General features: G+C 49.2%; 1 protein-coding gene across 2 annotated transcripts in view; it reads left to right on the forward strand.

Moving 5' to 3' along the window:
* Positions 1-1,835: 1,835 nt before the first annotated feature.
* Positions 1,836-21,505, forward strand: part of Heyl (hes related family bHLH transcription factor with YRPW motif like) — a 36,690-nt gene continuing 17,020 nt past the window's right edge. Inside the window, exons 1-5 of one of the 2 annotated variants that reach the window (XR_013091814.2) lie at positions 1,836-1,966; positions 8,392-8,458; positions 9,932-10,015; positions 11,216-11,297; positions 14,450-16,702. Coding sequence is in view for 1 of the 2 variants with exons in the window: in XM_076860678.2 (XP_076716793.1) it covers positions 1,887-1,966; positions 8,392-8,458; positions 9,932-10,015; positions 11,216-11,297; positions 14,450-15,123 (987 nt within the window). In the remaining variant the exon portion in view is untranslated. Of the gene's footprint in view, positions 1,967-8,391; positions 8,459-9,931; positions 10,016-11,215; positions 11,298-14,449; positions 20,578-21,505 lie in introns of those variants that run through there. The other variant, XM_076860678.2, reaches the window with a different exon arrangement.

Genomic DNA, 21,505 nt, shown 5'->3' on the forward strand with positions numbered 1-21,505 from the left:
CTCTGACTCTGTTTCTCATCTGTAAAGTGGGGACAATAACAATAGCACTATTTTATAGGTTATCAAGGATTAAAAGTGTTACTACTTACAAAACACTTAGAACCTTTTCTGGTATTATAATAAATGCTCACCAAATGTTATCATTTAGACTCCTCTGTCTCCGTCCACACTTCCTCGGTGATTTTACCTGCTCCTATAGCTTTAATACCATCTATTATCTAATGACTTCCAAATTTTAAGTATTTGGTTTAAACTCCTTCTCTGGACTCCAGAACCCCTGTTTAACTGTGCACTATATTTTGATAACCTGGGATAGTTCATGTGAAGAGCCCTTGACCTTCCCCTGCGAATCTGCTCCTCTACCAATTTTTTTATTCTCAAATAAATACAGAGGGCAAATGTCTGGTCTCTTGATTTCTGCCTTTCTGGGGAACGCATGGTGCATGGACTGTATAATTTCTGTGCTGGCTGAGGTTTCCACTTCATTGGCATGTCCCCACATAAGTTATGTGAGTGTCCAGGACACTTAGAACAAGAGTCTCGAGGGGGGGCTGTTCCTCCCAGCTGTTTATGAGTGTGTAGGTCTGCCTGTATGTATTTGGCCTGTGGCCCACTGTCTGTGGACCTGTGTGGCAGGAAACACAGGCATGTTCTTTCCCCACAGGTAATCAAGTGTCCCCAAGCAGGTCTTGTTATGGGGTAAAGTACAGTTATTCTCAGATGATCAGCCCCACTCTTCCACATGGAAAGGAGGCTTTCTTCTATGCCTGTCCTGGTGGGCAGGGCAAAGGAAAAAGACTTCTCTGTATTGCACCCAGCACACTAATCTTCAGGTATCCCTTCCTCCATACCCAAGAGGTCCACCCTCTAGGGTGCTCTATTTAGCTCCCTTCTGCCTCTTGGGGGTTTCTCTGGTACTGACCTATGAGGATGGCAGGTGAATCTGAGAATCTTCCCTGAGTCCCTCTACAGGCAGGTTAGCTGGAACTCCCATCCAGAGAACAGTTAGTCTGCTGTTGGGGGGTAGGTGTAAGAAGAGAGGATAGGGATCCCCTTTTCCCTCCCCTTCCTGAATTCTGGGGCTTATGAAATGAGCCCTCTCGGGGCATTATTGGCCTCCCAGGACAGCTCTGCCTTTGGTGAACTTAGAGTTGATTCCCAGGGACACGCCCCACCAAGTGTGGCCCCCGTGTGCACAGCTCAACCTTCTCAGCGGGCATAGGCACTTCAGCAATCCCTTTTGGGGCTGACCCCAACCTGTCACAGGTCTGTTCGACCCATGGTGTGTGCTCTCCCCCACCCCTTTCTCTCTCTCTCTCTCTCTCACACACACCACACACACACACACACACACACACTCCCCTTGCTTTGGTATCCTATGGAAGGAGATGCTGGGGAATTCTCGTGGAAGATCAGGTCACAGTCACCACCCTGCCCCAACCTCACCAGACCTGGCGCGGGTGGGAGGTAGAAAGGTGCAGGATCAGCCCTCGCAGAAGCTAGGACTTCTCACAGTCGCGCCTCCAAGGGCTGGCAGCGCCCTGGGCGACCCAGGGACAGCCGAGGACCCTCAGCGTCCCCGCAGGGCCTCCCAGGGCACCTGCCCAAGGCCACCCAGAGCGCGGCGGCCGCGGCGGGGCGGAGCGGAGCTGGACCTCCCAGCGGTCGGTGGGGGCGGTGACCGCCCGGGGCCTTCCCACGGCTCGGTGGCGCGTCACCGCGGGGGCGAGGGGGCGCCGAGGCGCCGGGGGCTGTGGTGCAGGAAAGGGCCCTGGGAAAGGGCGGCGTTGGCGCCCCGGGGCGGGGCCGGGGCGGGCCGGGGCGGGGCCCGACGGCGGATTCGGAGCCGGAGCGTGGGCCGGAGCCCCCGGCAGCCTGCTCTGGCCATGAAGCGGCCCAGGGAGCCGAGCGGCTCCGACTGCGAGTCCGACGGACCCATCGACGTGGGCCGCGAAGGCGATCTGAGGTAAGGGTCAGGATGGGGGACCTAAGGACGAGCAAGAGCGCCCCGCCGAGCTTGCTGAGCATGGACTCTGTCCTTGGTTACCCCTTGGCCTGAGAAGCAGGTGTGCGCGACAGCCCGCAGGCGTGAGTCAGGTGAGGGGGCGTGTGCCATTGATTGCACCAGAGCCTGGTACTCCTGGGTGCTCTCGGCCACTTATGGGTTCAGGATGCTGGGATGGAAGTAGAATCCAGCTCAGGGGCCCGATGGCCAGCTGGTAGTGGTCTTTCTGTTGAAAGGCCCCATGGTAGGTCACCAGTTCAGAGTTTTCCTGAAGACCTTAAGAAACCCCCACAGACTATCGAAACCACGCTCCCTGTCCAGAAAGTGCTTACGTGCAGAATGATCACACTTCCCCAATCTTACCCTAGACTGGGTGCAGTTTCGTGTAGTTCACAAAAAGTTTCAGGGGGAAGAAAATATCTCCTCCTTTGAGCAAATCGGACTTTGGAATTAGGGATTGGATTTTGAAGAAAGTATTAGCCAACTTGCAAAGACCTAGACTCCAATTTCAGAGCTCTTTCTACCAAACCACTCTGTTGCCAAAGTCATTGTTCTCTTGATGAATATTCCGATCTGCTTCAAACCTATAGAACAAACTGTACTTATATAGTTCTGCAACTCCCAGCTCTGTGAATTATCTAAGCTTCAGTTTCCTCATCCGTAAAATTGGAAAAAAAAAATATATATATATATAAAATACACACACATATACATATATATATACACACATATGCATATATATAATAATAATAAAACCAACTTCATAAGAGTATTGGGAAAATCAAATGAGAAAATGTATGTCACGGGCTTAGTAGAGGGCCTAATGCTTAGTAGAGGGCCTAATGTCCTGGGTCACCAAATGCTTAGTGTCAGACACACACCCTGAAAGAACTGCAGGACTGACTGGGAATCTGCCAGCCTGGATCCCAGGCCCACATCTGCCACCAACTCACCATGTAGTCTTCCTTTCTTTCTTTTTCTTTCTCCTCCTCCACCCCTATCCCTCACTCCCAACAGCCCCCCACTCTCATGCTGGGAATTGAACTCAGGGCCCTACACATGCTAAGCAAGTGCTCTACCACCATGTATCCTTGAGCCATCGGTTTCCCTGTCTGAGCCTGTTTTCTCATCAGTAAAATAAAGGAGGATGGGAGTGGGAAAGGGAAAACACCTCGGGTCTCTTAGCTCATCCAAACCTGACTCTCTAGAACAGAAGGAGAGTCAGTTCATTCTAGGGATATTTCTAAAGGCATTTCACAAGTTCAAAGCTCTCTAGTTTTCTGAGGCCGGGAGAGCCTGCCTCAATCACAAATCCTGGCTGGGGGTATAGCTCAGTGGTATAGTGCTTGCCAAGCATGTGAAGGATCCTGGATTGAGACCTAGTACCTCCTTAACACACACATATCCTAGTGAAATGCCACCAACTACTAATTATTAATAGCTTATAATAGGCGATAGGACTTTAGATATCCCTCTTACATCTTATGTTTGGTTTGGATTTTGTATCATATAATTTCCTATGTAACATATTAGCCTTCCCCCACCCCACCCAGTGCTGGGAATTGAACCAATGGCTGGTACAGGCTGAGCAGGTGCTCTACCACTGAGCTACATTCCCAGCCTTTTTTATTTTTTTCATTTTGAGGGAAGATCTCACTAGGTGGCTGAGGCTGGCCATCAAACTTGTGATCCTCCTCCTGAATCCTCCTGAGTTGCTGGGATTACAGGAGTATACCACCACACCAAGCTTATATTATTAGCCTTTTCAAACTGCTTAGCAGAAATTGCTGTTTAGAGAAACAATTCTCTGAGCCTGTCCTGCCAGCGGAAGAAGGACCCAACACCAGGTGGTGGTGGTGGAGGGGTCTCAGATTCAGTAGGTCTTCATGGGTCAGAGGCACAAAATTGATAACAGAGATCTAGGTTTATCAGAGCTGGCTTCTATTCTCCATGAGTGTGCAGCCTGGGCGGTGACTGCCAGGTCACACAAAGACTGTGAACAGAATGAAAAGAGAGAGGGATTCCTATGTGGGGAGGGGTCACTCATAACCAAAGATGGCAGTGAGGGCTTCTTGAAGGTGGTGTATTGGAGCTAAGGCATAAAGGGTCAGTACAGTTTTTTTTCCTCCACAGCATTTTGTCATTTCAGCCAAACCCCAATTTTAGAGCCTGTTCTTAGAAGAGCAGACCCCTCTGAGGAGGGAAGCAGCTGGACATCTGGCAGAAACTGAGTTATAGATGCCTCATTGTAGCACTCCCCAGAAGGCCCTCCCCCCAGCAGACATAAATGCTTCAATTCAGGGACTGTTGAACGATGCCTGCTGTGGCCCAGACCCTGGGCTGGGCATCGGGGCCCAGATGTATCCTGCTCAGGCTCTGCCCTCAGGGAACTCTCAGGGAAGAAGAGCTTTATGTACAAAGAAAGCCAGATAAACAGTGACAAGGGCCACAGGGCTGGGGCAAGCCAGCCTGCCAGGGTCAGTGGCAGGGCATAAATCCCCCACACTCTGAGATATGAGAGGGAAGAATAGGGTGTGTTCCATTGTCGCTGGGGTATCTGCCCCATCCTTGGGAATCACCCACCAAACTTCTGGCTGAACCTGGCTCCCGGACATATTCTAGGTATAAAGTGTATACAGCCTCTCCCCTGCCCTTCTGCAAACATGTAATAAGCACCCGTCACATGTCAGGCTCTGTGGGTTGTTCCCACGTGATTTAAGGACTGGTGGCCTTTGAAGTTAGATAAGCCTGAATTTGACTCTCCTTACCATTTACTTGTGCAAGTGACTCTACCCTTTCTGAACCTCAGTTTTCTCTCTCACAAAACAGGGTGCCAATACTGCTTCACAGGTTGAAGCTTTGATGAGGTTGTTTGTATGTAAAGCACACAGCTGCTTGCTTAGGCACAAGGTAACTTCCAGTAAATGCTGCTCTCTAAGGGGTCACAATAGGGTGGGCGCATGCTCATGAAGCAGCATGCTCTAATGAAAAGACTGGAAGTCCAAAGACTGAAATTACTGAGTCTGTGTCTGTCACCCCACTTATGATATGATCACTTCTTCTAAAAATGAAACGGCCCAAATAATAATGAACTCAGAGGGCTTTTATGCAACAAATGAGACAGACAAACATAGAAGTGTGATCTAGAACAAAAAGTACTGGTTATGATGGGATGATGAATATTTGGGGTATATTAGCAAGAGCACTGGATTAAAAGCAGTAGAGCTGGCTCTAGTTCTGGATTTTCCTCTCATTTGCTATGTAACTTGGGAAAGATCCTTTCCCATCTCTAAGTTTTCTCATTTTACAAATGGGCTCAGTACTTTCCAAAATTCACTTTGGGGAATGTTGGGATTCTCCTTTGGTTGATGCAAAATGAGTGGGGTCATCTGCAAGGATTCTGCTGGGAGTCCCCGGGTAGAATCAGTGCTGAGAGTGGTCAGGACTGGCAATTGGACCACCTGGAAAGCTGACCCTGCCTCCAGAGACACTGCAGTGGAATTCTGGCTGGGACCTCCTAGAGGGCCATGGAGCAGATCTTGATGATCATCATATCCTCTCTGGGTTCATGAAAATCTTTTTTATTTTCAGACTCTCAGGGGAGAGGCTGCCACCCCTCCTCCCACTGTCAGGGCAAGATCACAGGCTGGAATGAGCATTGGCTGGGAGTTTGAAGGATAAGGGGACTGGAGGACTATTCAGACAGACAGGAAGTAGGGCTTAGGAGAGAAACAATGCTGAATTGGGAGCCAGAAGACATGGATTCCCATGCTGGCTTTGCTCCTTAGCAGCTGTGTGGGCTGGGCAAGCTGTTTTAGCTCCCTGAGGTCCAGCATCCTCATCTGTGAAATGGCACTTTCCTAAGGATCAAAGGAGAGAAATATATGTGGTAGCATCAGTAAAACTGTATAGCAAGGTTTGCTTTTGAGATATAGGGAAAGGGCAGGTCATGCTGCAGAGAAAAACTGACCAGAGGACTGGAAAAAGGGACAGCGGACCTGCCTTGCCCTGAAATGGGTGCATCAGCCTCTGACAGATGGTCCCTGAGGAGGGATCAGGCTGAGAGGCAGTGACGTGCATAAGACTAACCCAATACCCCCAGAGATGCTTTATCCAGCAAAGGGGAACAAAGGCTGTGTTTCTTAGTGTACCTTGGCTCTTGGGGCTTGTCCCCAGTGAACCAGAGAAGCTTTGAAAACAAGTTGCCCTATAGACCTACAGATCTCAGGATCTAGCCATCTGAGCCCTGGACCTAGCTCACTGGGCCCTGCCTCCCAGAAGCCTCCCCAGGCCTCTTACCAGTTCTGCTTGGCCAGATGTTTGGGTGGGAGATATACTTTTCCAGATGTGGCCGGACAAAGCCAGGACATAGCAGTAGGATCTGACCAATGCTATCTGGTTTCTTTTACAGTCTTCTGTCTTTGAGGTGTTGATGAAAATGATCGAATCTCAAATCCCAAGAGTATAGTCACATAGGTGGAACTCTTCTGGTGAGCCACATATGCTCCCATTCCACAAAGGTCTAAAACATAGATTTTTATGCATATCCCTGTTCTTCAGTGATGCAAAGATGAGGGCAGGAGGAAGAAGCTCTACCATGAGCTCTGCAGAGTTCCAACCACTTGCCAAGAACTCAGGCTACAATAGTGAATGAAACTGACATGGTCTGTTGCCTTGTGGAGCTTATGTTTTTGCTGGAGAGAGAAACATTAATCAAATAATCACATAAGTATAAAACAACAAAGTGGTATAAATGCCATGAATTCAGGAAGCTGGGAGAGTATAGAGCAGGGGACATCTAGCAGGAGAGTAGATGTCAGAAAAGGCTCCCAAGAGAGGTGATGTTTGAGATATAAAAGATGGTTGAAGTTACTAGGCAAAGGGGTTGCAGCTTAGGGTGGGGAGACTGGGTGGACACTGGAGATTTCTAGACTAGGGGAACAGTATATGCAATTGCAGAAAGAAGTTAGTACATTCGCAGACTGGAGCATGTACACAGAACAAGAGTTAGTTGGGTCTAAGAGGTGAGGAGGGTCAGCTGGGCCACCTGAAGAGTGACAAGATTTGCATTTAAATGATCACTCTGCCAGAAGTGTGGGTTAAAGAGTGACTCAACAGGAGGCTCTTAGAGTCCTCCAGTGAGAAATGCTAGGGGTGTGGTCCTGAGAGGAGCCATCCAGATAAACAGGACAGACATGAGATGTATTTTAGACATGGAATGGTGTGATAGGGGTGAGGATGGGGGAAGAATCAAAGACAATACCAGGTGTCTGCCTGCAGACCTCAAAGCTGTATGCTTTCTCTGAGATGGGAAACCCAGGGGGTCAAGGAGCAGGTGTAAGGTGAAGTCAAGCTCGTGGGTTCCTGTTAAGTTGTATGACCTTTGGCATCCCAAAACGGCAGCGGATTGTCTAAAGTTGTTTGTGGAGCCGAGCACCTGGAGGGCTGAGGCCAGCAAGGAATCCAGCCCAGGCCTTGGGCCCTAATAGGGCCTCCCAAGAATAGATACCTCAGTGCCTCCCAGAGAACCTCTCCATTCTCAGAGAGCCTCTGGAGAGAAACCTGTCGAGAAGACAGCTGCTGGGTTGGAGATTATTTTGGTAAAAGTCTGGGCAGGAAACCCCCTGGGTCTGAGCCTCTTCTCTATAGTGGGAAATCCCGGGATGGGAACAAACATCCATCATCCAGCCAGGGCGGCAAAAGAAGGTCCCAGGTGGGAGGAGGCCGAGGTTAAGGGGGACAGAGCCTTCTGGGAGGCCAGAACAGTGTCCCGGAGCAGGCAAGAGGGGCCTGTGACCCAGATGCTGCCTCCCCCTTTCCCCCCAACCCCCGGCCGCGCCGCGTGGGAGGCGACAGCAGCTGCGGGCCAGGCAGAGGGCGGGCGGCCGGCGCGCCGGCCCGTGGGAAGCGGCGGCATCTGCTCTTTCCACGCTCCTTCCCAGCGGCTCCCTCTGAAACTCAACCCGCCCGGCCCCGGCCCCAGCCCGGCCACTGCCGGCCCGTGCCCTCCGCCGGCCCGCCCCCGGGATCGGGTTGCAGGACCCAGCAGCCACGCCACAGTTCGCGGTTCCCCGACGGCCGCAAGACAAGAGGGACAAGGGGCGACCAGGTCGGGGTCTAGATAAGTCTGAGCGGCCGCCGCGAGGCTCGGAGGCAGGAAGCTCAGAGTACATGGGAGGACTTGGCCGGCGGAGAAATGGGCCCTGAGGGAAAAAGGGAGAGCAGACGCCCCCCTCCCACGCCTGCCCTGGGGCTCTTCCCAGTCTGGGAGCCAGTGGCCGCGCGGGTGGGGGCTGTGCCTGAAAATGGCCCTGCCTCCCAGGTCAGCCCAGGCCAGGAAGATGGTCCCCGAGCTCTGAGAAACCAGCCTTTCTCTTCCTCCTCAGCCAGATGGCCAGACCGCTGTCCTCTCCCAGCCCTTCGCAGATGCAAGCCAGGAAGAAGCGCAGAGGGGTGAGTGCCTTTCTCAGCCGTGGAGTGGCCCAGTCAAGGTTTATCCAGAATCTGCTGGTCCATAAACCTGTTCGGAAACATCACCCCAAGATAACTGCCTGGGTTTGAATCCTGGCGCTGCCAGTAACTATTCGGGACATTTGGGCAAGTCACTTAATTTCTCTGTGCCTCATTTTTTCATTGGTATAACTGAAATAAGGGCAATACCTGCCCCCAAATAACTGGCTTGAAGGTGAAGTGTATTAATGCAGTGCTCTCTGGAGCAATGCAGAGCAATACCCAACACACAATCAGCTGTTCTTATTTTTGTTCCTCTACCCTATCTTGGTCCCTTTTTGGACCCTGAAGCTTTCCATTCTTTTCAGTGCTAAGGAGGGAAAGCAGTTTCCTGCTTACTGGGAATCTGGAGGCTTGCTGCTGTCCATCGTATTCAGTCCCCCATCCCAGGATGCAGCTGTGCTTTACATGCTGAATCCAGAGACCTGGCGTCTGGCAGAGACCAGCTGTGCCTCTCACTTCTACCTTCAGCTTTTTGAGTTTCTCTGGGGGAAAAAAAAAAAATATATATATATATATATATATATATGAGGGTGGGAGGGCGTCACAATTTCTGCCCTACTATGAGTACTCTGCAACTAGGATTTTTTTTTTTTTTTTTTTTTTGGTACTGGGAATAGAACCAAGAGCCACTTAACCTCTGAGCCACATCCCCAGCCCTTTTTATATTTTATTTTGAGACAGGGTCTTGCTCAGGGTTCTGCTGAGCCTCCTGAGCCACTGGGATTACAGACGGGCACCACCATGCCTGGCCTGCTACCAGGATTGTGAGGGAGGAGATAGTGTGAATGAGCCCTTTACAGTTGGAGAGAACAATACCTAGGGCTCTTCAGACTGCCTCTGACCCAGCAACTGAAGGGCTAACCCTGGCCCAACAGGGGCCCCCAGGGCCGGCTTCAATGTTGTGGCTGATGTTCCTATTTTGTTGGTGTCCTGCAGTGCCAGTGACTGAACATTTTGCATATCACTCCTACAGACCAACGTAAGAGATCTGAGCTGCACTGTATTGCTCTGTGACCTTAAGCAAATTATAGTTCCTCTATGAGCCTTGGTTTCCTTCTCCATAAAGCAAGAATAGTTTTACTTCTGCCAGATGCCTCAGCACATGCCTGAAATCCCAGCTACTCAGTAGGCTGAGGTAATAGGAGCTCAAGTTCAAGGTCAGCCTGGTCAATGTAGCAAGACCCTGTCTCAAAATAAAAATCCTTTAAATGACTGGGGTTGTGGATCAGTGGTTGAGCACTTGCTTTGCATGTGACAGCCCTGGGTTCAATTCCCAGCACTGCAAAAAAAAAAAAAAAAAAAAGTAAAACATTAACTTGCTCACAACAGTATTGTGAGAAAAGATATAAATCGCATTCATCAAGGTACATTGGAAACCATGACAAGTGCCTACATCTTGTCATTGCTTTTCAGATCATAGAGAAACGGCGTCGAGATCGCATAAACAGCAGCCTTTCTGAATTGCGGCGCTTAGTCCCCACTGCCTTTGAGAAACAGGTATGTGACATTGTCGATTGTGCCACTGGAAATACTGGGTGGATGGCAGATAGGGTTTGTTTCCCATGGTATCTCTTATTGAAGTGTAGCAGCTGCCTGAGGTGCTGTGATCATGTCTGAATATCTGTCACCGGCTAGGGGACAAAGGGAATGAAAATTCATACTTGGTGAGGTGCCTCAGGTATTGTGGCTTTATGTCCATTTGAATGGAATCCTAAAAATGATCCTGAAGGGTAACAATTGTTCTGCCCATTGCACAAGTAAGGAAATTGAAGAAGAGAAAGAAGTAATTTGGACTAGATCACCCAGATAGCAAGCAGCAGAGTAGAGTCGGAGCACAGGACTATGTGACTGTCTCCTGACATTTCCAGAGCTGTTTGAAAGTGGAGCAGGCTGCTCATGGAATGAGTGCCGTATCATGAACATGTTGCGGTGGGGGGACTACAGCGAGGAGTCAGGCAGTTGAAGCAACAGCTTCAAAGATTCTTCCCCTAGGCTCAAAGGCACCTGTCGCAGGTCGTCTGCCTTTCTTTAGTCATTCCACATATGTTCACTGAAACCTTTACAGACCAGCCATGAACTAGACCTGGTGTCTGCCTTCAGGTGTCGTGTAGAGAGTCTGACCCTGAGGTTTCTCTAAGAGGCCAGGTGGTCTGTGAGCTTAGAAGACATTTCCCAAGAAAGAACAGGGGAAGAGCAAGTGCTCTGGGGCTAAGATGATGAGCTAGGGCTTGAGCACGCTGAGGCTGAACTTGTATTCCCAGGAACGCTGCTCTGGGAGGCAGGTGGGGATGTTGGAGTGGCATTCTGGTGAGGGATGAATCCACAGAGGTGGATGAGATCCTGGAGGAGAGCAGGCGGAGCTGGAAGAGAAGTAGGCCAGTGCCCACTGGGGGAAGCACTCATTTAAGGGACAGGCAGAGCAAGAGGCAAAGTGAAAGGAGAAAGCAGAAGTGGTGTTGCTGCAGTCCAGGGAGAAGAGGTTTCAGAAAGGAAGCTGAGCGGTGCTGCAGACAGGAAGACTGAGGTGAGAAATAAAGAGCATCTGTGAGATTTGGAGATCTTGGCCAAAGCAGGATCCTGAATGCCAGTGGTGGGAAAACCAGGAAGAGTTGAGAAAATCAAGACATGATAATGGGCAGAGGAGGAGAGCGACAGAAGTCAGCTGGAGCCGCATCTCCCTGCCTTCTGTACCTACAGGGTTCTTCCAAGCTGGAGAAAGCTGAGGTCTTGCAGATGACGGTGGATCACTTGAAAATGCTCCATGCCACTGGTGGGACAGGTACCAATGCTCTTCTCTTTTGGGAATCATTTGCACAACAAATATTTTCAGGCTGGGCCACGGGGATATGCAATGAGCCAAGTAGACACGGTCTCTGCGCCCCTGGAGCTCACGGTCTCTAGAGGGGCTAAAGCAAACCCAGTTGAATATTCACCAAATTTGTCTCTTAACATCTTCTTCCCCACTTCCAGTGTCTCTGTTTTTCCCAACCCTTTCCTCAACTCAGCTCTTTCCAGTCTTAGACCTTGGAGGATCTGTCTTCTGTGTAAAAAACTATTCCCCTGTGGTAAGTGGAACAAACTTACCCCCAGAGCCTCACTAAGGAGTAGCTCAGGGAGTTAATTCTTACTGGGGTCTCACACTCTGTGACCCTCCTAAACCCTGGGAGGGACCTGCCTGAAATTCTTAGCCACAGGGGATTCATTGGTGTCTCTTCCCGTAGGTCTAGACTTCTGGCCTGCTGTTATGTCCTGGGCAGTGTGGGGATACTCCCTGATCACAGCAGGTGTCAGGATTGTGGTAGAACATAAATGTCACTTAATTGGTTATTCTAAACTAGTCCACCACAATAAAATCATGAGATTGTGGCTTTAAAAAGGCTTGCAGTCAAAAAGAAATATGTCCTGAAGTTTCTCTGTTTGGTATTTTTACATTTGGGAAACTTGAAAAACATTGGTCACAAAGACTTAAGTTCCAAAGGTAACCTGCTACCCTGGAAGAGGACAGGGACAGTGGCTGCTGCTGCTTCTTCTTTTATTTATATTTATTTATTCGTTGTGTGTGTGAGTGTGTGTGTGTGTGTGTGTGTGTGTGTATGTGTGTGTAGTACAGGGGATTGAACCCAGGGGTTCTCTGCCATTGAGCTACATCCCATTCCTTTTTATTTTACTTTGAGACAGGGTCTCTCTAAGTTGCTGAGGCTGGCCTCACACTTGTGAATCTCCTGCCCCAGTCTCCCAAGTTGCTGGGATTATAAGCATGTGCCACTGCACCAGCCAACAGTTGCATTTTAAGTAGCCCAACCTGGAGCTTCCCACACCTGGGATTCCTGGGCCAACTTGCTGAGATTCTGGGGCAGTAGATCTGGAGTGGAGTTTAGGGATTTGCAAGTTTAACAAACCTGCCCAGTAAACCTAATGCAGGTGATCCTTGCTTTTGAGAACTTCTGTTAAAGGAATGCATTGCTAACAGTGAAGATTTCTGTTACTAAGTTTTCAGTAGGAGAGATATTTTAAATTACAATTCCTGTTATCCTGTTTTTTTTTTTTTTAAAAAAAGAAAAAGTTGTGACTAATATGTGGGCAGCATTCGGTGGCTTTCAAAATGCTTTTGCTTTTCCTTTTCTCGAAAACCAGGAGAGTGGGATTGTCCTCACTAGTTTCTGGCTCAGGAATAGTGGGAAGACAGGGAATTGTGGTTTAGAAAGAACACAGGCTTTGGATTTGAATCCTGGCTCTTCTACTTACTAGCTTTATGACCTCATAAAATGATTTAACCTCTCTTTTCCTCAGTTTCCTCATCTCCAAAATGGAGATAACGATAGAGCTTATGAGGATTATATTAAATAATACAATGAAATACTTAGTAAGAATTCAGTGGATATTAATTTTAAAAGCGCAACAAACACATCAAGGTGAATTCAGGTGTGGTGACACACACCTGTAATCCCAGCTACTTGGGAGTTGAGGCAGGTGGATCACAAGTTCGAGACCAGCCTGGGCAATTTAGTGAGATCCTGTCTCACTAAAAATTTTTAAAAGGGGTAGGGTTGTAGCTCACTGGTAAAGCACTTCTCTAGCATGTGCAAGAAGACCCTGGGTTCAATCTCCAGTGCTGCAAATACAAAACAAAACACTCAGGTAAAGGGATTTGTGAGTTACATAGCTAAATATCCAGCAGAGCCAGGTCTTATCTGAAAGTTGGCCTCACACCAGACACAGTCTTCCTGCCAAGCCGTCCCTCTGGAGGAGCCTAAATCATGAACTAGGGCCCAGATATTTGCTGCCAGTCATAAGGACAGTGCTGGCCAGAGCTGTTCTGTCTTTGCCCATAAGTGGTGGAGCGGAGTGGCAGGTGTGAAGAGACAGTGAGGGTTTGAATGCCTGCAGGGACAGTCCACCTGGTTGACCCTCATTGACATCAGGCCAAACAGAGGGCCCCTGGCCTGCTGCAGCTACTGAGGGTCAGGATCAGGTCTTGAGTGCTGGACCAACTTTTAAGCTGGGGGGACAAACAAATGCAGCATGAGATATAGGTGATAGCAAATTTTTTGTTTATGGAGCATTTTCTTTGAACCATTTCACTTCGCTTTCAAGAACAATTGTCTGCCCACTTAGAGCTAAGGAGATTGAGGCCAGGAGAGATGAGACTTGCCCAGTCAGGCAGCCGGCTAAGTAGCGGAGTCTGGATCTGCACCCAGCTAGCCTGGCTTCCAAAGACTTCATGCTTCACTGCTACACTCTGTTGCCTCCTCCAAGGGACCGTCAAGCTCTGATGGCTGCTGTCACCTCCTCCCCTCCCTGAATCTACCCCCTTTAGCAGACAGGTTATTGTGTACCTGTACAGGCACAGTCTTTTCACATCTGGTCAGCATCTTCTTAATTAAGTGAACTTGGTCACAGAGTTTCTTCTTTGCATTACTTATGAATTGTGATGAAAGCAATCTATTTAGTAATGTTGCATAATTTACTGAATTCTTTTGATTCTTACAACTCACCATCCCAAGTAAAGGGTTTTTTGTTTTTTGGGTTTTTTTGTGTGTAAGTGTGGCAGGGAGAGATTGAACTCAGGGGCACTCACTCAACGACTGAGTCACATCCCCAGCTAAGTAGTATTTTGTATTTTATTTAGAGGCAGTGTCTTTCACTGAGTTGCTTAGCAGCTTGTTTTTTGCTGAGGCTGGCTTTGAACTCAAGGTCCTCCTGCCCCAGCCTCCTGAGCCTCTGGGATTACAGGCGTGTACCACTGCACCCGACTCCAAGTAGGGTTTTTATTCCCACTTTACCAACGGGGAGATGGGGGCTCAGAGAGGTGAGAGGACAGGCCCAAGGTCACCCAGGGAGTGAATGGAAGGGGCATGTTCAGAACACAGTCTGACCCTGGGTTCCCTGTCCCCCCACCCCAGCATGCCCTCATGGTGCCTCACTTTTCAGGATTCTTTGATGCCCGAGCCCTGGCAGTTGACTTCAGAAGCATTGGTTTTCGGGAGTGCCTCACTGAGGTCATCAGGTACCTGGGGGTCCTGGAAGGGCCCAGCAGCCGAGCAGACCCTGTCCGGATTCGCCTTCTCTCCCACCTCAACAGCTATGCGGCTGAGATGGAGCCTTCGCCCACGCCTGCTGGCCCCCTGGCTTTCCCTGCTTGGCCCTGGTCTTTCTTCCATAGTTGTCCAGGGCTGCCAGCCCTGAGCAACCAGCTCGCCATCCTGGGAAGTGTGCCTGGCCCTGTCCTCCCCAGCACCTCCTCTCCTGCTTACCCCATCCCAGCCCTCCGAACCACACCCATTCGCAGAGCCACTGGTACCATCCTGCCGCCCCGGAGGAATTTATTGCCCAGTCGAGGGGCATCTTCCACCCAGAGGGCCCGCCCCCCAGAGAGGCCAGCTGCCCCTCTTCCCATGGCCTCCAGCAGCAGGGCTGCCAGGAGCAGCCACACCGTTCCCCTCCTGCAGTCCTCCTCCCCAAGACCCCCTAGTGCTGTGGGCTCCGCAGCTTATGTGGCTGTGCCAGTCTCCAGTCCATCTCCCACGGGGCCAGCTGGGAGGCCTGCAGGTGCTGTGCTCTACCACTCCTGGGTCTCTGAAATCACTGAAATCGGAGCTTTCTGAGCTTACTCCCCCATCCCCAGGCTCCAGAATCATAAGAAAGTTTCTTATTTCAGAAGCTCTAAAAACGATGCAGCCTCTTCTGCTTTGCTTCCCGGATGGGCTTCTATGTGAAAGCACCTTCCTCACCCATCAGAAGCTCTCTCCTCCTCACCGCTCAGCCCAGCCTGTCCACTCGGCTCCCATGGACCCCTTCTGATCTCAGAGGCTCCGTCCCGTTTCTCACCTGCACAGATGAGTCACAGTGCCTCATGAGCCCCTAAGAGCTGTGCCCAGCCCCCTCTCCTGCCCAGTATTCATGAGCCATGGGTCTGGGGTGGAAGCTTGAACCGTGAAGCTTGCCATGGTCCAAGGCTGGCTGCCTCTATGGAGAGGTCAGACCCTAGTCAGGAACAATGACTGGCTGTAGCCATCCTAGACCAAGGAACTGGAACATACTGTCTGTCTCATTTCCTGGAGATGGTAACTGAGCAGAGGCCACTAAGAGGTCTCTTGGCACCCTATCTGCCCCTGCCTACCCCATCAAGTGAACCACAGGACACACCCATTCTTGATTACAACCAAGCCTGGATGACCGAAGCCCAGCAGGTCCTGCTCTACTTCCCTCCAGCTGCAGATACCCACCCTCCTTGAGACTAAGAGTTCCCTGCTCACATCTGGCTCAAAAAGCCAGGCCAGGGGGCTTCTGAGCAGTGGCAAAGCTCTGTGACAGGGTGTCCTCACTGCCAGGCAGGAGTCAGGATTGAGGAACAGAGAACCCAGCTCCTGGGTGTGTGGTCTTTCCCCATGGGGACACAGTGTGGAGGGACCACGTGATGGCACCCAGAGAGGCATCCTCTTGGGATTCAGCACCAGACATTTGAGCCGCCTGGTTTGCATCCGGCTCAGGGAGCCCAGACTGCCGCCACAGCCAAGGGCTGTCAGACTGAACAAAAATAACCATGAGGAGGGGCAGAAGGAAGAACATTCAGAGGCATCTGGGCCCTTCAAGGCCATGCAGGGGGTCGAGGGCCTGAGAGCCTGTTCACCCAGATTCCACACAGCTGGCTCTGCTCAGAGGCAGCTCCCATTCCCCAGCTCTGCCCTGGGCCATTTTCCTCTAACAGAAGGAATAAATGGCCCAGTGACCCTTCCCAGAGGAACAGCAGACTGAACCTGCTTTCAGGATTGCCATATCAGTTGATAAAGTGCAGAAACACTTCTGAACTTGTTGGTAAACACCTGCTTCCCACGAGTGCCTCCCAGTGCCCCCCACCACCTGGCATTTCCCCAGGACCACCATGATCTGGTTAATGCCTGACAGGCCCAAGGCTGTGGGGTCCTGGAGCTGGCAATTCACTGGTGCGCATGTCATACTGGTTATTAAATATTTTGATGTCCCCTGCACCCCGGGGTAAGATTCTCTCACCCCCAGCCTTTGATGGAACCACCTTCCCCAGAGGCTGCATTGAGCAAGCTCCATCAATAGAGTTTTCAGAAACCATGGGGGCAAAGGGCCCTTTCAGAGCAGTGGGGCAGAGATCAATTTGAGTGACCAGAAAGCTCTTTTGAAAAGAGAAATTCCTCAAGGAGGGAGAAAGAGGTAAGTACTTCTTTTACTGCTAAGCAGAGCTAGTTTGATGAGGTTGCCGTCCTGTGGCAACCTCTGAGAAGTGCTTCAGCCAGGAGAGGTGACATTACAGAGAGAGGGCCACTGGCAGGGGATGTGCCAGAGGAAGATGGATAGAGGGAAGGTAGGACAGATCCACAGGCTCCCAAAAGTGGGGAGAGGGGAACAGAGAGGGTGACAGAGGCAAAGACCAGTCCTAGATTTCTTACAAGGGGCACACTCAGGATGGGAAGAACTCCCCAGCTCCTCCCTCAACATTCCCCTACTTCTCCATCTCCCCCTCCTTGCTCTCCTGCTGCTCCCAGGATGCTAGGACCATCTTTTAGCATCCAACCCAGCATTCACTGCTACCTGGGCTGTGGGAAACACATTTCCATGTTGCAGGTACCCAGCTCCAAACAGTGTATCACCACCACGAAATCAAGTGGAAATGGCCCGGCACTTTGAGCATCTTGGTTAGTCTTAGGTTCATTCTCCCGAGATTGTGGGAAAGTGGTTGTGTGTTCCCATGGCTGGGGAGTGGGTTCTTTTTTTTTTTTTTTTTTCCTATTCCCAAGCTTTCCAGGTGCCCCAACTCACCCCTCACCCCGCCCCACTGTGAGGGTGTTGTAGACAGCCAGTAGAGTTTTTGAGTTCTTCTAGAAAACTCCAATAGATTTTTAAATGTCTCTGGAGTCTGTCCACTTCTGTCTGGACCTGTTGCCATCACCCTGGCATGGCCACATCACCTCTCCCCCAGATCACTGTCCAAATCCACAAGGTCTCCTCCCTTCCCTCTTACCTTGTCAGTTCTCAACAGCAACCAGAGAGAATCTGAATACGCAGATCACATTGTATTACTCCTGGTCCAAACTCCTCTTCTGTTACCCTGTTATATTTTTGTGGGGGGTGGGGTACTGGTAATTGAACCCAGGGTACTCTATCACTGAGCTATATCCCTAGCCTGTATTGTTTTTTATTTTGAGGCAGGGTCTTGCTGAGTTGCGAGACTGGCTACGTCTGGCTGTTACATGGTTATTCTAAAGATAAAATCCAAACTCTTTCTCTCTTGGTCTGGTCCCAACCCCACTTCCAGCCTCATTTTTCTTTAGTCCCAAACTTGCTCCTGGATTCTGGCCCCAACCTGCCTTCATTTCCTCAACATAGCAATCTCACTCCCATTTCCAGGACTTTGCATATGCTGTTCTCTTTTTCGCAGAATGCTCTTCCCTACCCTTTGCAAGTTCTTCAGACCCTTGTCTTCAATATCACCTCCTCAGAGAGGCCTTCCCTGACTACTGGACTTGAATAGTTAATTGACTATTGTTTACCTTTATGTGGAGATGTATAATCACATACCTTGTTAGTTAACTGTTATCCCCACTGGAATGTAAGCTTCGTGAGAACAGGGACTGCATGGTCTGCTCTCCACTCTATACCCAAGACCCAGACCTATGCCTGCCTTATTGGTGGTGCCCATGAATCGTTGTTGAATAAATGAATTAAGGAGGTGCAAAGCCTGTTCTCATGCTGTGGATGGTACAGGCTGCCCTAGGGGTAACCCCCATCACTGGCTAACTTTGGGGATAGGCAGGAGACAAAGGAAGAGCCAGGGCCAAGGGACTGGAAGTTATGGCAAAATGGTCAGGAGGCCCTGGCCAGAGGCGGGCATGAGCATGTCCACTCTGGAGTACACACTGTCAGGCAGGCTGTCCCTGCCAGCAGGTATTGTTCTCCACTCTTGGCTCGACTCCTCACTGGAGTTGGCTCCCAACAAATCCAACAAACATTCATGGAGGTCTGCTTCATGCCAACCAGGCCTGGTGGAGCCAAAGGTGACAGGGACACAGGTCTGCTCCATGCCAACCAGGCCTGGTGGAGCCAAAGGTGACAGGGACACAGGTCTGCTCCATGCCAACCAGGCCTGGAGGAGCCAAAGGTGACAGGGACACTATTGCTCTTGGGTGTGGGGAATAGTGTATTCTCAGGTGTGAGTTGGTGAGGTGGGAGTGGAGAGGCCCGTGGAGTAGGCTGAGAGCCACAGAGTGGTGGTATGTGCCTCTGCCTAGAGAGGTCACAGGGAAGGGGCACAAGGAAGCCTTCCCAGAGGAGCAGGAAGGGAAGCTTCCCATCAGCAGAGTGACCCCTTAGGTGGAAAGTCAGAGAGGCTCATACAGGGGAGCTGTAGAGCGACTCTAGGTTGAATGCAGATCCTCAGGGGCAAGCTTAGGCACTGAAGCCTGACTTCCTTATTAGACCCTTATTAATGAGTTGTAGCCTTGGGTAAATTCCTTAACTTCCTTGAACTTCAACTTTCTCATCTGTAAAACATGGATGATGGACTAATGGCTACTGTCAGTTGTAATGGTAACTTTAATTTTTTTTATTTGTTTTAATTCGTTACACATGACATTACAATGATCTTGACATATCATACATTTGAATCAGATGGGGTATAATTTCTCATTTTTCTGAGTGTACAAGTTGCAGAATTACATTGGTCATGCAGTCACATAAATGATAACTTTATACTAGATACTGTTCCCATGCTTTTTTTTAGATTGTCCCCATTTTGAGCAGGGAAGTGCTGGGGAGTGTTATTAGCCAACTTAAGTTGTTATGTTGTATATCATGTGTATATATGGATATGTAACAACAAATCACAACAGTGTGTACAAATATAATGCACCAATAAAAAATGTGGGGAAAATAAAATATCCCCATTTTAAAGGTGAGAAAACTGAGCTATGGCATGGTGCCTGTGGTTAGGTGTGAATGGAATGAGACAACACATGTAAAGTCCTCGGTGTAGTGCCTGGGTCGTGAAACAATCAATCTATGTCATTAATATCTTTAATGAAAGGATGTTGTGTCCAAATTGTAAACATCCTCAAGTGCTCTGCTGAGTCAGGGAGCAACAGGAGGCACAGAATGTTTTTCCAAGTGTCTGTCAAGGTTGGATTTTAAGAAACTTGAGCTCAGTGTGGTAGGACACATCTGTAATCCCACAGAGGCTGAGGCAGGAGGACCACAGTTCAAATCCATCCTGAGCAACTTAGTGAGACCCTGTCTCAAAATTAAAAAAAAAAAATTTTTTTTAAGAGTTGGAATATAGGGGCTGGCGTAGTGGCTCAGCGGTAGAGTGCCCTCCTAGCACGTGCGACGCCCTAGGTTCGATCCTCAGCACCACATAAAAATGAATAGATAAATAAAATAAAGGTATTGTGTCCATCTACAACTAAAAAAATAAACAAATATTTTAAAAAAAACCTGAGTTGAAATGTAACTCAGTGGTGAAGCACTTGCCTAGTGTACACAAGGCACTGGGTTCAATCCTCAGTACTAAAATAAAAGTCGGAATTTCTTTTCTAGTCAAGGTGGATTTCCATTTGTTAGGTGAACTGGATTCTGGCTTATGATCCCAAAAAAGGCTTTCTGAGGATCAAAGCAAAAAACAGATTTCCACCAGGGCATCTCTGTCTTTCTAGTCCCTGGCTCATAGTAGATACTTAAGAAATGTTATGTATTGTTAGGGTTTGAATATGGCTGGTCTCCACAAAGATTGTGATTAAAGACTTGGTCAGCTGGGGGCTGCTGTTGGGAGGTGCACCCTTAAGAGGTGGGGCTTAGTGGGAAGTCCCAAGGCCATTGGAGGTGTGCCTTCAGAGGGGATTGTGGGACAACAATCTCTCTCTCAGCAGAGAGAGGTGTGACCACCTGCTCTACACAAGCTCCTGCCATGGTTCGCCATCATCCACGCCCTTACCAGAGGCCAGCTCAGTGTGCCTCTGTCCCTGCCTCCCCATGCTTCCTGATCTTGGACCTTGAGCATCCAAAACTGTGAGCCTAATAAAACCTCTTTCTCATGAGTAGCCTGTGTCAGATATTTAATTTCAGTGACACAAGATTGACTAATATATGTGTGTTGAAGTCTTTAGTATCTTTTAATGTATTTAGGAAATATTAAATATTTATGGCTTTGTGGAAAACTCAGAATATTAACTTCCTTTTCCAAGAGGAAAAATCAGGACTAAATGTAAGTTGATCACATTAACGACAGTAAACATTTTTGAGTCCTTGATCTACGTTCCCTCATAGAATCCTTACATAGTCTTATAAGTACTATTATCCTTTTACACAAGTAGGAAACAGACTCAACCTGTTATTAAAAGTATCCAAAGTGCACAAAACTAATAAGCATTTTAGCCAAAATTCAAACTTGGGCCTGTCCAATTTGGTCTTAACCAATATAGTGCACTGCTTCCTTCTGAGGCTGCCCCTTGGATGACAGTCCAGTGATTCTCTGTGGCAGGTCATCAAGGTCTAGTGGAGAAGACCATTGTGCTAGCTTGGGAAGCTTTCATGTCTGCCACACTCTTCTCCCCTGTGTTTAGTAAGGGTTAGGCTAGGTTGCTGTAACAAAAAGGTCCAGTGGAGACTGGCACAGAGGTGCTTGCCTATAATCCCCACAACTCAGGAGGCCAAGGCAGGAAGATCACAAGTTCAAGGCCAGCCTTAGCAACTTATCCAGACCCTGTCTCAAAATATAAAAAGGGGCTGGGGATTAACTAAGTGGTAAGCAACCCTGGGTTCAATTCCCAGTACTAGAAAAATCCAAGCAAAACAAAGAGGCCTAGTAATAACTCTGTATGAAAGAAGATATTCCTTTGTCTCCCATGTGACTTCCTGGTGACCATTTCAGTGAAGAAAGCTCTGCTCCATGCAGATATCCTAAGATCTAGATTCCTTCCACCTTGATTCCCTACCATCCCTAGAACATTCTTGTACCTGCATGGT

This window comes from Callospermophilus lateralis, chromosome 7 (genome assembly GCF_048772815.1).
Source record: "Callospermophilus lateralis isolate mCalLat2 chromosome 7, mCalLat2.hap1, whole genome shotgun sequence".
Taxonomy (NCBI): domain Eukaryota; kingdom Metazoa; phylum Chordata; class Mammalia; order Rodentia; family Sciuridae; genus Callospermophilus; species Callospermophilus lateralis.